General features: G+C 36.2%; 1 protein-coding gene across 4 annotated transcripts in view; it reads right to left on the bottom strand.

Moving 5' to 3' along the window:
- Window positions 1–12,758, bottom strand: part of VPS8 (VPS8 subunit of CORVET complex) — a 254,205-nt gene that overhangs the window by 212,922 nt on the left and 28,525 nt on the right. For 2 of the 4 annotated variants that reach the window (XM_063098627.1, XM_063098619.1), the window contains exons 1-6: window positions 10,626–10,709; window positions 9,782–9,868; window positions 7,169–7,236; window positions 5,739–5,892; window positions 5,576–5,635; window positions 3,907–4,014 (exon numbers count right to left, since the gene is read on the bottom strand). In XM_063098627.1, coding sequence (XP_062954697.1) covers window positions 3,907–4,014; window positions 5,576–5,635; window positions 5,739–5,892; window positions 7,169–7,236; window positions 9,782–9,862 — 471 coding nt within the window. In that variant the 5' untranslated portion in view covers window positions 9,863–9,868; window positions 10,626–10,709. Of the gene's footprint in view, window positions 1–3,906; window positions 4,015–5,575; window positions 5,636–5,738; window positions 5,893–7,168; window positions 7,237–9,781; window positions 9,869–10,625; window positions 10,751–12,758 lie in introns of those variants that run through there. The other 2 variants (XM_063098643.1, XM_063098634.1) reach the window with 2 other exon arrangements.

Raw genomic sequence — 12,758 nt, 5'->3', positions numbered from 1 at the left:
AAAAAAAGCTGCAGTGACAAAACTAAACTTCCCTGAACTGTGATACTATCACAGCTCAAATAGCCCAAAATTTTCCAAAATAATCTTGAGTGTCAATATTTTATTTATATATGTATGCATCCACAGTCTATAATCCTTAATCGTCCTTGTAATTTGCTTTCTCCACTTCTGCCTGAAGGTAACAGAGTACTGAAGAAGAAAAATAAGCACAAGATACATCCGGCCACATGAAATTCATGACATTCAATTCAACCTGGGTTTTCGTGCACACTCCCCATAGTAGTGTTCCAGATGTCTTTCCCTTTAAGTCCCAATTTCTCTTTGCTTTCTAGTCCCATTACTTACAGTATTGACCTCACCTAATACCATAATGAAAAACTGAGATCACTTAATGTGGGCCTGTAGCAGATTGAATTATATCCCCCCAAACCTCATTGAAACTTGAGTTGTGTCCCCCAAGTTTTATGTATTAGGAACTTAGCCCCCACGGTGACTGTAAAGAGGGTGGGAAATCCTATTATGGTAATTGTAAGGTGGGGCCTTGAAGAGGTGATTGGGTTGTAAGACCATGTGATAGTGAATGGATTAAAAATAGTGGTCAGTGGAGTGGTTCTGAGGGCTTTAAAAGAAGAGGAGAGTCTGTCTTTCTCTCTCTCTCTCTCTCTCTGCTCTCTCTGCTTCCACCATCTTGCAATGTGAGCCCCCTGGGTCACTGTCAGCACCACCAGATGGACTTTGTATTTCCCAGCCTCAGATACTGTAAACAATAAATGTCATTTTTCATTATATATCATCCAGTCTCAGGTATTCTGTTATAGTAACACAAAAACAGACTAATACAGGGCCCATCAGGGAGTCCCATCTTCACTTTGTTAAATCACTTCCCCTAGAAGAAAAGATGCTCTATAAGAAAGGTAAAATGAACATGGGATCTAGAGACATGTGTTTAAGTATAAGTTCCACTAGCATAGCTGTGCGGCCAAAGGCAATCACTTATTCTCTCAGTTTCCTCATCTGTAAAATGAAAATAAGACAACACCAAATTGTTCTATATGTTGCATATGTTAAAAGTGTTTCATACACTTAAAAGATCAACGCCAACATCACCTGCTCCCCTTGGATTTTTCTTGTTAAAGAAAATCACTTCATCTACCCATACTCTAAGTCCTACCCCCTTCCATCACTGTTTAATGTTACACCTCTCTTGCTAGCTTATTAACCCTTTTTTAAGAGCCCTTTTCCTTTTGCTCTCAAAGATGTTTCTGACTTCTCCATCTTCAAATAAAAAATAAAAACAAAAAGCAAAAAAACCCTTTCCTCGATTTGCTTCTTATAGATAATATTTAACCACACTGCTTCCTTTCTCAACCAACACTACAACTGCTTGAGTTTGCTCTTCTAGATAATGACTTCTTCAACAAGGCTCTACAATCTAGCTTCTACCCCCATTCCACTGACAAACAGTCCTCTGAAAAGTTTCCAGTGAACTACTTCTTGCTATGTCCAATGGTCTTATCTTCAGTCTTCCTCTTCCTTGACCTTTATCTGGTATTGATATTGCTCCAGAGGCTTTCTTTCTTTGTCTTCTGTGTGACACCATACTATCCTACTTCCCCTCCTGCCTCTGTGTGCCGTTATAGGAACCTCCATTCCTGTTTCCTTTTATTTTTCCTCTCTCCCTTGCATGAGTGCCACCAAAGTTATGTATCTAGCTTTTGATATTCAGAGCTTCAACTGTTTTCTCTATCCTGGAATTCTCATTTGCACTCCAGACCTGGACTGCCATCTGCCCACAGGACATCCTCTGATACAATACCTGAGAGTCCAACCTTCAATTCCAACTCAACACATTGAAATCTCCCCTAATCGTTTTATCCCCAAACAATCTCCCTTCAAATACTTCTTGATTCTAACATGTAACATCAGAAATGTGTGGGCCGAGCCCGTGGCGCACTCAGGAGAGTGCGGTGCTGGGAGCGCAGCGACGCTCCCGCCGCGGGTTCGGATCCTATATAGGAATGACCGGTGCACTCACTGGCTGAGTGCCGGTCACGAAAAAGACAAAAAAAAAAAAAAAAAAGAAATGTGATGTATCGCTCATGACTTTCAGCCCCTAAACCGAAAATGATTTGAAGCCTTGTCTTTCCTTCAAAGTATCATCCCTTAACTCTCATTGCAACCAATCATTTTTGTCTAAATACCTCACACTTGCTTTATTACAAGAAGAAAAACCTTCGATTTTCCCTCCTATCTTCTATAATCTATTCTTTTTCCACTTCTAGACTTAGCTTCATAAAATATAACTTTAATCACATCTTTATTATTTTAATTATCTAAATCCTGAGATGGCTTCCTGTTACCAATCTAGGCCAATCATTACACGATCATTATACAATCAAGCTCAGGGATTGGCAAACTTTTTCTATAAAGGGCCACACAGTAAATATTTTAGGCTCTATGGGCCATACAATCTCTCTCACACCTACTCAACTCTACCACTATAGTGAGAAAGCAACCATAAATAAACATATAAACAAATGTGCATGACTGTTCCAATAAAACTTTTTTACAAAAACAGATAGCTGGCCAGATTTGGCCCATGGGCCAGTTTGCCAACCCCTAATCTAGGTCCACCCTACATATTCAATTTTATTTTCCACTATAGGTTTCTCCCTGTCGTTAACTCTATAAACATTTATTAAGCATCTGCTATATAAAGGCATGTCCTAGTGGCTGGAAATAATAGCAGTAAAGTTAGTCTCTAGACTTATGGAACTTTCAGTCTAGTAAGGAAGAAAAACATTAGACAAGTAATTTTAAAAGAGCTGAATGTTATCAAAGGAGAAAGTCTTATAGGTGTATGCAGCAGGAAGCACTAACTTAGTTCAGGAGGTCAGGGAAGGCAATGTTAATCATGAGTTAGGAAAAAGTGGAAGAGAGCACAGAATTTTCCTGGCAGAGGTGATAACATATAAAGGCACTAAGTCCAGAGACTCAGTAGTAGGAAGCTACTGCAGAGTCTGGGCTAGAAATACATGTGGTTTACATTAGAGATGCAGCAATGAGGGCGACAAAAGAGGAGAAAGTCAAGAGATTTTGGAGGTAGAGTCAACCGGACATGGTAACAGAGCACATATGAAGGGAAAAAGGAAACTGAAAGGCAACTCCTAGGTTTCTGGCTGGAGTGGTGCACTCCCTTCACTGAGCTGGAAAGCCTGAAAAGAGATTACATAGGCACATTGTTACCTCTATGACTTCAGTTCATCTCATTTCCCCCAATATACATACCCAACCCTCCTGCCATATTTGCTGTATATCTTTCTTACAGCCTTCCATGGCCTCTGTAGTCCTTACTAATCTTTTCATACTCTGAATTTATATCAACTTTTAATTCTCATCACATAGTTCAATCCTTAAACCGTTCTCTCTAGTAGTAATGAGCATACTGGTTTTGCCTTTCAAACAATATTACAAGCTGTGTGCAAGAAGAAATTATGTTTTATACTTCATTCAATTGCTTCTTGTGTCCATCATAGTGTAGAGAACACAGTAGGTGCTCAATCATATTTGTTCTCTAACTAATAAATATATACATACATGAAGATAAGGTAAACCACTAATACAGACATATGTTTATACATACATATAAACCATTAATTATTTGTCAGTCAAAAGAGATGAAACTGAGAAATAAACCACAAAAGGTTACGAAGCTGAGGGTGATCAATCTTTTTCCATGTTAACCATTAAAGCCTTAAATAAAAATGAAACAAGTCACTCTCTCGCCAAAGACTTAAGATAGTAAGATAGATTTCTTTGACACAATATTAAATTACTGGTGAATCAGAAAAAAAAAATTTATGATGAAAGACTTTATAACAGAACTAGCATTATATTGGAATTTACCAACAGAAAATGAACAACATCTCCTCTGCAGAAGGCAAGCATGGGATTCACATAATTATGCACCGCCACAAAGTGCCACGCCAGCAATGGAACGCTGGAAGGATCCATCTAAGTGAGGAGAAAGGGAAAAAAAAGTCATCCCAGTTAACAGACAGAAGGACAAAAAGAAAACTCTGGTTAAAAACAGCATTTGATTAGTGTTCCTTGATAAAACTTTTCCCAATTTCTCATAAAAATTCCAACAAAGCAAGGACTCACTAGGAAGGCTCATGAAGGAACTTCCTGAGTTGATGGTAATGTTCTGTATCTTGATAGGGGTTTGGGTTACAAAAAAGTACAGGTATAAGCACTTGTCAAAGTTTAGCAAATGTACATTCAAGATTTGTGCATTTCATTGTATGTAAATTTTACACCAAAGGAAAAATCAAAACAAATATTAAGTACTAACTAATGATATGCATACTGAATATTTGGGGAAAATAGTAATGATTTCTGCAATTTACTTTGAAATATATATTTAAAAAATAGTTTGATGGTGAATAAACAGATAGATGAATAGATATGAAATAAAGAAAGTACAGTAAAATGTTAATGGTAGAATTTAGATGGTTGGTATTCAAGTGTTCAATGTAAAATTCTTTCGGCTTCCCTATTTGAAAATGTTCCTAATAAAATGCTGGAAAAAATAGCAATAAAAACACACAAAAAGATGCAAACACAAACCACCATGATAAAAACCTTCAGTAGCCAATAAAGCTAACCTAAGAACCATTAATGGCAATCTGAGTCAGTTTCGCCATCTGAAAGGACAGACCTGCTTCCCCTGGGTCCCTGAGATACTCAGGGTACCAACAAGAAAACAAGAGAGATCTCCCTCTGTATAGGGGCTGCTTTCTGAACTAGCCAGAGTTCTGTACCGTTATTCTCCATCACATCATGTTAATACCTATCCTCATGTACAAGTATACACAACTTGTATCATAACTCTATGAAAACAAAAAGCAGGAAAGAAAGGGAAAACTGGACTATGAATAATACATTCTGGGAAGTATCATCCCCCAAAGTAAAATATCAGAGGCAGAAGCCAAGGAAAGCACATATGTAGTAGCAATTTATGTTGGATATTACAGTGGGGTGTACTCCATCAGTAGTTCAGTGTCAAAGCAGCAGAGAGTGAGCATAATCCTGTCTCAGAGCAGCAGCAAAGCAAAAACAAATGTCTTTCAAACACTGAAATTGCAGCTGGTACTCAATACATCAACTTAACCTCCAGCTTTAAATACAATAAGGTAATTTTACTGCACTCAAAAGGGCAGTGAATGAGGCTAGGAAAATACATGCACTTTGTATGACTACAAAGTGCCAGGACAACAATATACAGAGACTGTCAAATTGAGGCTAAAAACAAAAGCCAATTATACGCTATTTATAAGAGAAAAAGTTAAAGCAGTAAAGGTAAAAAAGTACAAGATCTCATGATCCCCAGGACACTGTTCCAGTCACCAGTTTATGCTACTTTGGTCACCTTACAGTAAGTCCAGACAATGATCTTTGGACCACTGATTTCCATTCTATCTAGTTTTCTGACAATCTCACAGAATTCGCCCCTTACAAGCCATATCCCCCAACCTCCTGACATTTTGCCAATAAAAGGGAGAGGGTTACTCACCCTTCCATAGGGAAAAGTCATCCACACTTTCAAAGATGGTTTCAATCCAATGACCAATATCTTTAGGAGAAAAATATATTTTCAGTATTTACCTTGTCATTTTCAAATTTTTGGTATTCAAAGCCTCTAAAAATTATGAGTTTCATTTTCTAAATACACCTACCTTTGTTAAGGATGCCATGGCCAATAATGAAAACTGTGTGATGGGATGATCTTTCAACTCAGGCTTAGAATGCAGAGGCTCAATACAACAAACTTCACCTTTGGAACCACTGAAAAGACATCTAGATTCACATGTTCTCACTCCCATCACTCTCCTGAAAATGTAACCAAAAAATTCAGAATCAATTTAGCAATGATCCAAGGCACTATCATCTCTATCTTGGCCCACTACAATAGCCTCCTCATTCCTACTCTTGCTTCCAACAAAACAAACTAAACAACAACCACATGATCTTCTTACTATACATGTCAGACCTATCACTCTTCTGCTAAAAACACTCCAGTGGCTTGCCAGTGTAAGTAAAATAAAATCCAAACTCTTTACCCATGTTTTAAAAGGTCTTTTATGATCTGGCTCCTACCTTCACTCCTTTCCCACTACTATTGTTCCTAACAAAGTCACATTCCAGCCAAACCTGCCTTCTTTCCTCTGCTCCAGCAGACCAAGTCTGTGCCCCCCTCAAGGCCTTTGTTTTTGAATGTTCTTCTGCCTGGAACATTTCCTCCAGATTTTTGCATTTGTTGACTGGCTCATCATTCAAGACTTTTTTCAAATATCACCTTCCGAAAGAGGTAGTCCTGAATTATCCTCAAGTGCAATCCAGCACACTGACCTATCTTATTTTCTTCACAGGACTCATACCTATCTGAAGTTATTCATGTGTTGGTTTGTCATCTGTCTCCCCACCCTCAACCCCACGTGAGTCTATGTTTTAATTGAGTAGAAAGAACCCTGCCTGGTTCACAGCTGTAACTCTGGCGTCTAGATAAATGCCTACACATAGGAGATGCCCAAGAGCTGAATAAATGAATAGTATTTTTTTCAGAAATTACTTTGTGCTCAGCATTGTTAGAAGCTATGATAAATACAAGAAACAAAGATAGTTATTAACCCTGAAGAACTTATGGAAACATATAATACATTGAAATTATGCTTTACTTTTTTTAAACTCAGCTTTATAAATGCTCATGCATATATCTAGACAGTCTTTGTTCTTATTTAAAGAGTAAACAGGGCAATTCTAAGGCAATAAAAGCCTTTTTATACTTGGCCATTATGGTTATAATCAACTGGGTCTGAGCCCTAAAACGAACTTAGTGAGATACTCCAGAATAATGGTTCCTAAAGCTGATAGCACGTAAGAATCCCTTGGAGAGTAGAAGCCTTGAACTCAGAACTACTGAGATAAAATATTGGTGAGCTAAGCCTGGAACTCCATATATACTAACAACCTCCCCAGGCAATTGTACTACACAGCCATAACCTATTTTCAATCTCATAAGCTTTCGCGACCTCTTCAAGTTTGACTTCAAATCATTAAACCAGAGCTAATCTTTTCATTTGTTAACAAATGTCCATTAGTCTCTTACTTAAATGTCAATTCAAAAACAGAGCCTCCACTGTCGTTGCAAATTGCAAGAGTTGGATCATCTGTAAACTAAAGAGAGAAGGAATTTATTTTCTTATAGATTTTTAAACAACCAGTCAAGTGTTACAAAGATAAGGAGAGAAAATTATAAAATTTCGAAAATCCACAACATATACATTTAATACCATTGGAAATAAACTAGATTCATCTCATCACTCCGAACATACAAACGTACCCTTATTAAGAACAAAAATAACTCAATATCTTTAAAAAAAAAAAAACTGAGGCTTTCAAAAAGCAAAACCACCTTTCATCAAGATAAAAGAAAAATACAAACTATAGTTGATAAAATCCCTAAAGCATTCTACTTCGGTTCTTACATTAACTTTTTCTAACTTGCTATTAAACAAATAGGATCCCATGGATACATATGCAGTTGACAAGTTTTCAAGAATAAAGATACAATAAAAGATACTTTGTATCTTGGGAAATGAACTTGTCTGAATGTTTTCTCAATAACTGAAGAGTTAATCTACTATACCTAAAACATTTTAACTTTTTATAGAACTCATCCTAGAATGTGTTACCTCATTGATTTTTGTCCACAGAGTATATACTTCAGTTATTATTACCTAACCTGGAAAACTCAAAATAATAAATAAAATGTCACAATGACAGACTGTCCTAAGGTCATATGAGATATGGTAAATGTAGTAGGACACAAAATGGAATAACTTAACTTGTATCATTTACAGTGACTAGCCTCCCTAAGCCCAGAGGTTGGTGAGCCATTCTAAATGGCATGCCTTCATGCTCTCAATCAGGGATGGTTGAGGTACAGAAGCCACTGCAAAATTATTCTTCCTCCACCCCACACACAGGCATAGTAAGGAAGTCCCACACCTTTGCTCTCACAGCCTAGATGAGCGGTTGCCAAAGTTGCAAATACCCTAGGGATTTGCATGAGATGGTTCACTGGAGTGAAGGAAAAACAATAGAATTCATACTTCTGTTTATTTCCTAATTCTTGTATATGTGCTTTTATAATATACTTTAAAATTAGTACAGTAGTACATTTATATAATTTGTACACACACACACACACATATAAAGGATGCAAGCCCAAATTGTTATTGATGGGATGTAGGCTTAAGTTTGGAGAACAATGAATAAGAGTATTGAAGTGCAAGTGGTTTTTGTCAATCCGAGACTTCAAAAGTACTCAGTCATACCTATCACTTCCTCTCAAGTCAGTGTCTGCACCCACCACCTTCATCACCATTCCCAAGCAACACGATGGTTCCTACTACTATGCTTTTAACCTTAGCTGCATTCTCCTCTCTTCTCTCTGACTTTATCTCCTCTGTTTCTTACTGTTTCTCCCAATAACTTTGTTTTTTTCTGCAAAAGGATTGTCCTTTTATAAATACCACCATTTCAATAATTTATTAAGCAGCTACTATGGGTAAAACACAAAAATAAATGACAGAATCTGAGTTCAGATATCTTAATTTATTAAGAGAAATAAGACACACACACACAAACAACTATCACATTTTAGATAGAAGTTGGCACATGCCACATGAAAAGAGGTCAAGATAAATTACCATAATGTTCTGAAAGAGGAGAAATTCTCTCTACTTTTACTTGTCTTGGTTGTTTTCATTGTCACTGAATGCTTTAATAGGCTTTGTCACAAAAGACCTTCTTGTAACTAACCTAGATACAGACATATAAACTCCAGATGCTTGCAGACTTTCAAAACATACGTATAATAAGAGCTTTGAACAGCTAAGCAACAAAATGTGTACATAATTAAAATCTAGAAGATCTGATTTTAGACTTCCCTAGTTATATTCCTTTACCTTTTATGCTTCTGAACATGGGCTTGACAGCATGCAAGAACCAACGTTCATATTGTATTTATAAATGAAATGTTACCTAAATCGGTTTATTTTTTTTCAGGCCTGTAAGGAGAAAGACAAGACTAGGATCTTAATGCTTTCCCTTTAGAGGCCTGAAAGAAAATAAACCAACAGATTCATTTCTAAACATAATCCAAACCCTAATTCTTTCACAGTTGGTGCTTTGAACCTCAGGCCACTCCCAATAAAAGGTGATAGAGCAATAAAATCACCTCAGCAATAAAAATGGGGACCTAAACAAAGGTAAAAAGACCTTTTAAAAACTGCACGAGTTTTCAGCAGGATGTTGCCTGTCTTTGCTGCCAACCTATAGTCTAGGATCACATCAATTTTCCCTTTGCTGCTATGAGGGTACTTTAAAAAGTTTGTGAAAAAATAGAAGTAAAAGATAACATGAATCTTTCCATGAACTTTTTGAAGTACCCTTGTATATCTATTAGACTTCAATACTACTTGAAGCGAATATTTCCATACTAGCCCATCTCTGGTTTTAACTTGGGAAAACATCTTGTTGGGCTAGTCAAATAAAAGACAGTTCAATGTCGAGGATTCCGTTCGTAAGGTAATGTTCAGCTCCATGTTAAATATATTTTTTGGACATCTGATCATCAATATAGAGAAATTTACTTTAAAATAGACACAAAGGCATAATAATAAAAATTATTAGGAAAAGAAAACAAAGCTATTACCTTGATATGCAATATTGCTGTTCCTGGAGGATGAGCATCTGTTATTGATCTTAGAAGTTTTCCACTAGCCAAATCCCACATGGTGATCTATAAGACAACTAAGCACTTTAAAAACAAATTTATTGCTCTTTTTTGGACTTAAGCATACTGCGTTCTGGCTGAAATAATCTATTCCTGATCTATAAACATTGCAGGCAAAGAACTATAAAGTTAAAACATACCTAAAGTTTGCAGATCCTGGAGCCTTTATTCCAACTTCATCTACCCCTCACCCTGCCCAATCTACTTTTCCCTTTAGATTTTAAACGTTGTTCTTATACTGAGAAGTAAAAGAAATTTCTCTAAGAAATCAATCTGTTTAACACTGGTAAAAATTAGGAAAGGCTTACTGCCAAACCAGCTAGCGATATATAAATCAAAAGATGGGAAAAACCATAACCTATCACCAGTTTCAGAAGTGAAAAGAAAGAAATGCCAAAATACTTATTTAGAAACTCAGTAATAAGAACACAGAAAGCAGAATATAGTGTATCTAAAGAGCAGCCATAATTATTTACACTACCATAAGGAAGTACATTTTATATAACACCCTGGTTGGTATATAAAGCTACTTATTCAATTAGACACATGAATTAGGATATTAAAATAGACTCTGACCCAGTCAATAACAATTATTTTAAAATGTGAACAAGACAAAAGTCAGACTGAGCAATTTCAGGTTATCACTACAGACATATCACTTCATAATATACATTTTGGTCTTCAAAATATTGATCTAAAAATATTAGTTTTTAAGAATAGATTTTAACATTGTCTTATGAATAAAATAAAGTTCATATCTTACCTGTCCTTTAGCAAAGCCACAAAGAAGTCTTGAGCAGTCATTGTTGATACTGAGGGCAGAGATGGCACCATACTGACCTCCAACACTAGTGCTACCCAGACAGAGTCGCAAAGCTTGATTCTGATCTAAAGAAAGTGGTTTGTAAAGTTAAGTGAAAGAAATGGAAGAGAGTGAAAAAATATATATAGAATAGACATGTTTTCAAAGACTTGGGAGATGACAAGAATCAAAAGAAGTGGATGATGATGAAGTTACATTTATTTTTAAATGTATTTAGGAAGCACCTACTAGATGCTGGGCATTGAATTAGACACTAAGAATACAGAAGAAAACAAGATCTACAAGGAAACATAATACAAAACTTCATAAAGATAACAAAAAAAGCCCATAAGAAATCTATATCTCCTTAAAAAAACCAACTATATCTCATCTGTCTCATCTTAGAATTGTATTTCTTGCTATTTTAAAGATGCAAGGTTACAAGAAATACCATCTTCTTTTAAATTGCTTTAAAACTTCAAAAATCATAATGTGTTAATGTAGAATTTGGCTTAAATTTACATTTATATTACCAATGAAGAAAAGGTTTATTAAGCAAATTAACAGTGCAAATAAAATTACAGGGTAAACAGTTAAACCACTCCAGAAAATTATTTCAGGCATCAATATTTGATGTGCTAAATGCAAATAATTCAAATCTCTACTAGATCAAGTTCTTCTCTCTCAGCACTGCACTCTCCCGAGTGAGCCACGGGCCGGCCCCTAGATCAAGTTCTTTAAGGGTAAGTAGCTTGCCTTAATCACCTCTGATTTCTCCAGGACTCACTCAAACATTTATTAAATTTTATTATCTAATTATAAAAGAAATTCCTTTAGGGCTTCTCCTAGGCAATGCTTATTTTGTATGGAGCCCATTACTTTACCCACTTGGAAACAATAAAATAAAAAATTTAAATGTAAGAAGGCATGCCTACAAAATTTAACTGTTTAGAAAAAACAAAAACAAAACCGCCATACTTCCACAACCTGAAGGTCTCTCAATTCCCCCAGCACTTGTTTGTGCCTCCCTTCACTACCTACGTGCTAGCTTTTAGATATGTCTCACCTCCCCTATTAGACCATGACCTCTCTGAAAGCTAAGATCATGAGTGAATTAACACTCCCCGAGTACCTAGCTTGGTGCCTTGCACTAAGAAGGCACTCAACAATCATCTAAATAGCTTTCACATTTGCAAATCTTCCTTCTATTAGAATAAATCTAGTTATCAGAAAGAGCCTAAAGACATTCATTCTCAGGTCTAGAGAATAATACAAAGTCCTTTTGCCCATGCGAAGTGAATACTGTAAGAGTATTTTTCCGTATTCCTAAAACTGGCTCAAGTAGCAATCTCCCCTCCCCACAAAGGAGTTCTGAAACAATTAATGGCTGTATTGTATCTGACACACAGAAAATAATTGATTTTTTTAAAAAACATTTTGGATTTTAGCCTTCCAAGGTGAACATTCAAAAAGGAAAAAAATTCATAAATATTCACGGTCTAAAATATTTAAAAAGTCATTATCTTTATTCACATCTAAAGTTATATAATTAAAGATTTTTTTCCATACGTCTAGACTGGACTCCCCCCTAGTTTTTCTTCCCTCCCTCAATTTAATCCAAAATATTAAAAATTCCCTTTATTCTATAATTTACATGACTCTAAATATGACATCCCATTTGATTTTGCTCTACTAAAACTGCCCACCTAAAATAGTGTTTTCCAGGATCTTTATTTTGCCAAGGCCACCTTATACAGTTAGCAGATTAATGACATACCTTAATTTACAAGTTGTCATGATATGATAGTTGGGCAACAGTATTCCATATATACCACTACTTCCACGTGTATAGGCAGCAGATGGACTGAAAGTTAGAAGACAAAGATAGAGGCTGGTAGGACATCTCATACCAGCCTCACAAAGAAGCCCCTCAAGTCTGGGCTGCCTTCTTTCCAGGCAGAGAGTAGTGTCTAAATAGCATACTACTGAGAGCCTTTGTAGTCCCTGCTTCACAGAGTTCTGACCTGATTTAACAAAGTTCATACATTAGACAATTTAAGTATTCTTATAAGACATAGTAAGTATGAGCAGAAG

Source organism: Cynocephalus volans, chromosome 1 (genome assembly GCF_027409185.1).
Source record: "Cynocephalus volans isolate mCynVol1 chromosome 1, mCynVol1.pri, whole genome shotgun sequence".
In the NCBI taxonomy this organism is placed as follows: domain Eukaryota; kingdom Metazoa; phylum Chordata; class Mammalia; order Dermoptera; family Cynocephalidae; genus Cynocephalus; species Cynocephalus volans.
This window is presented reverse-complemented; position numbering and strand designations above follow the sequence as displayed.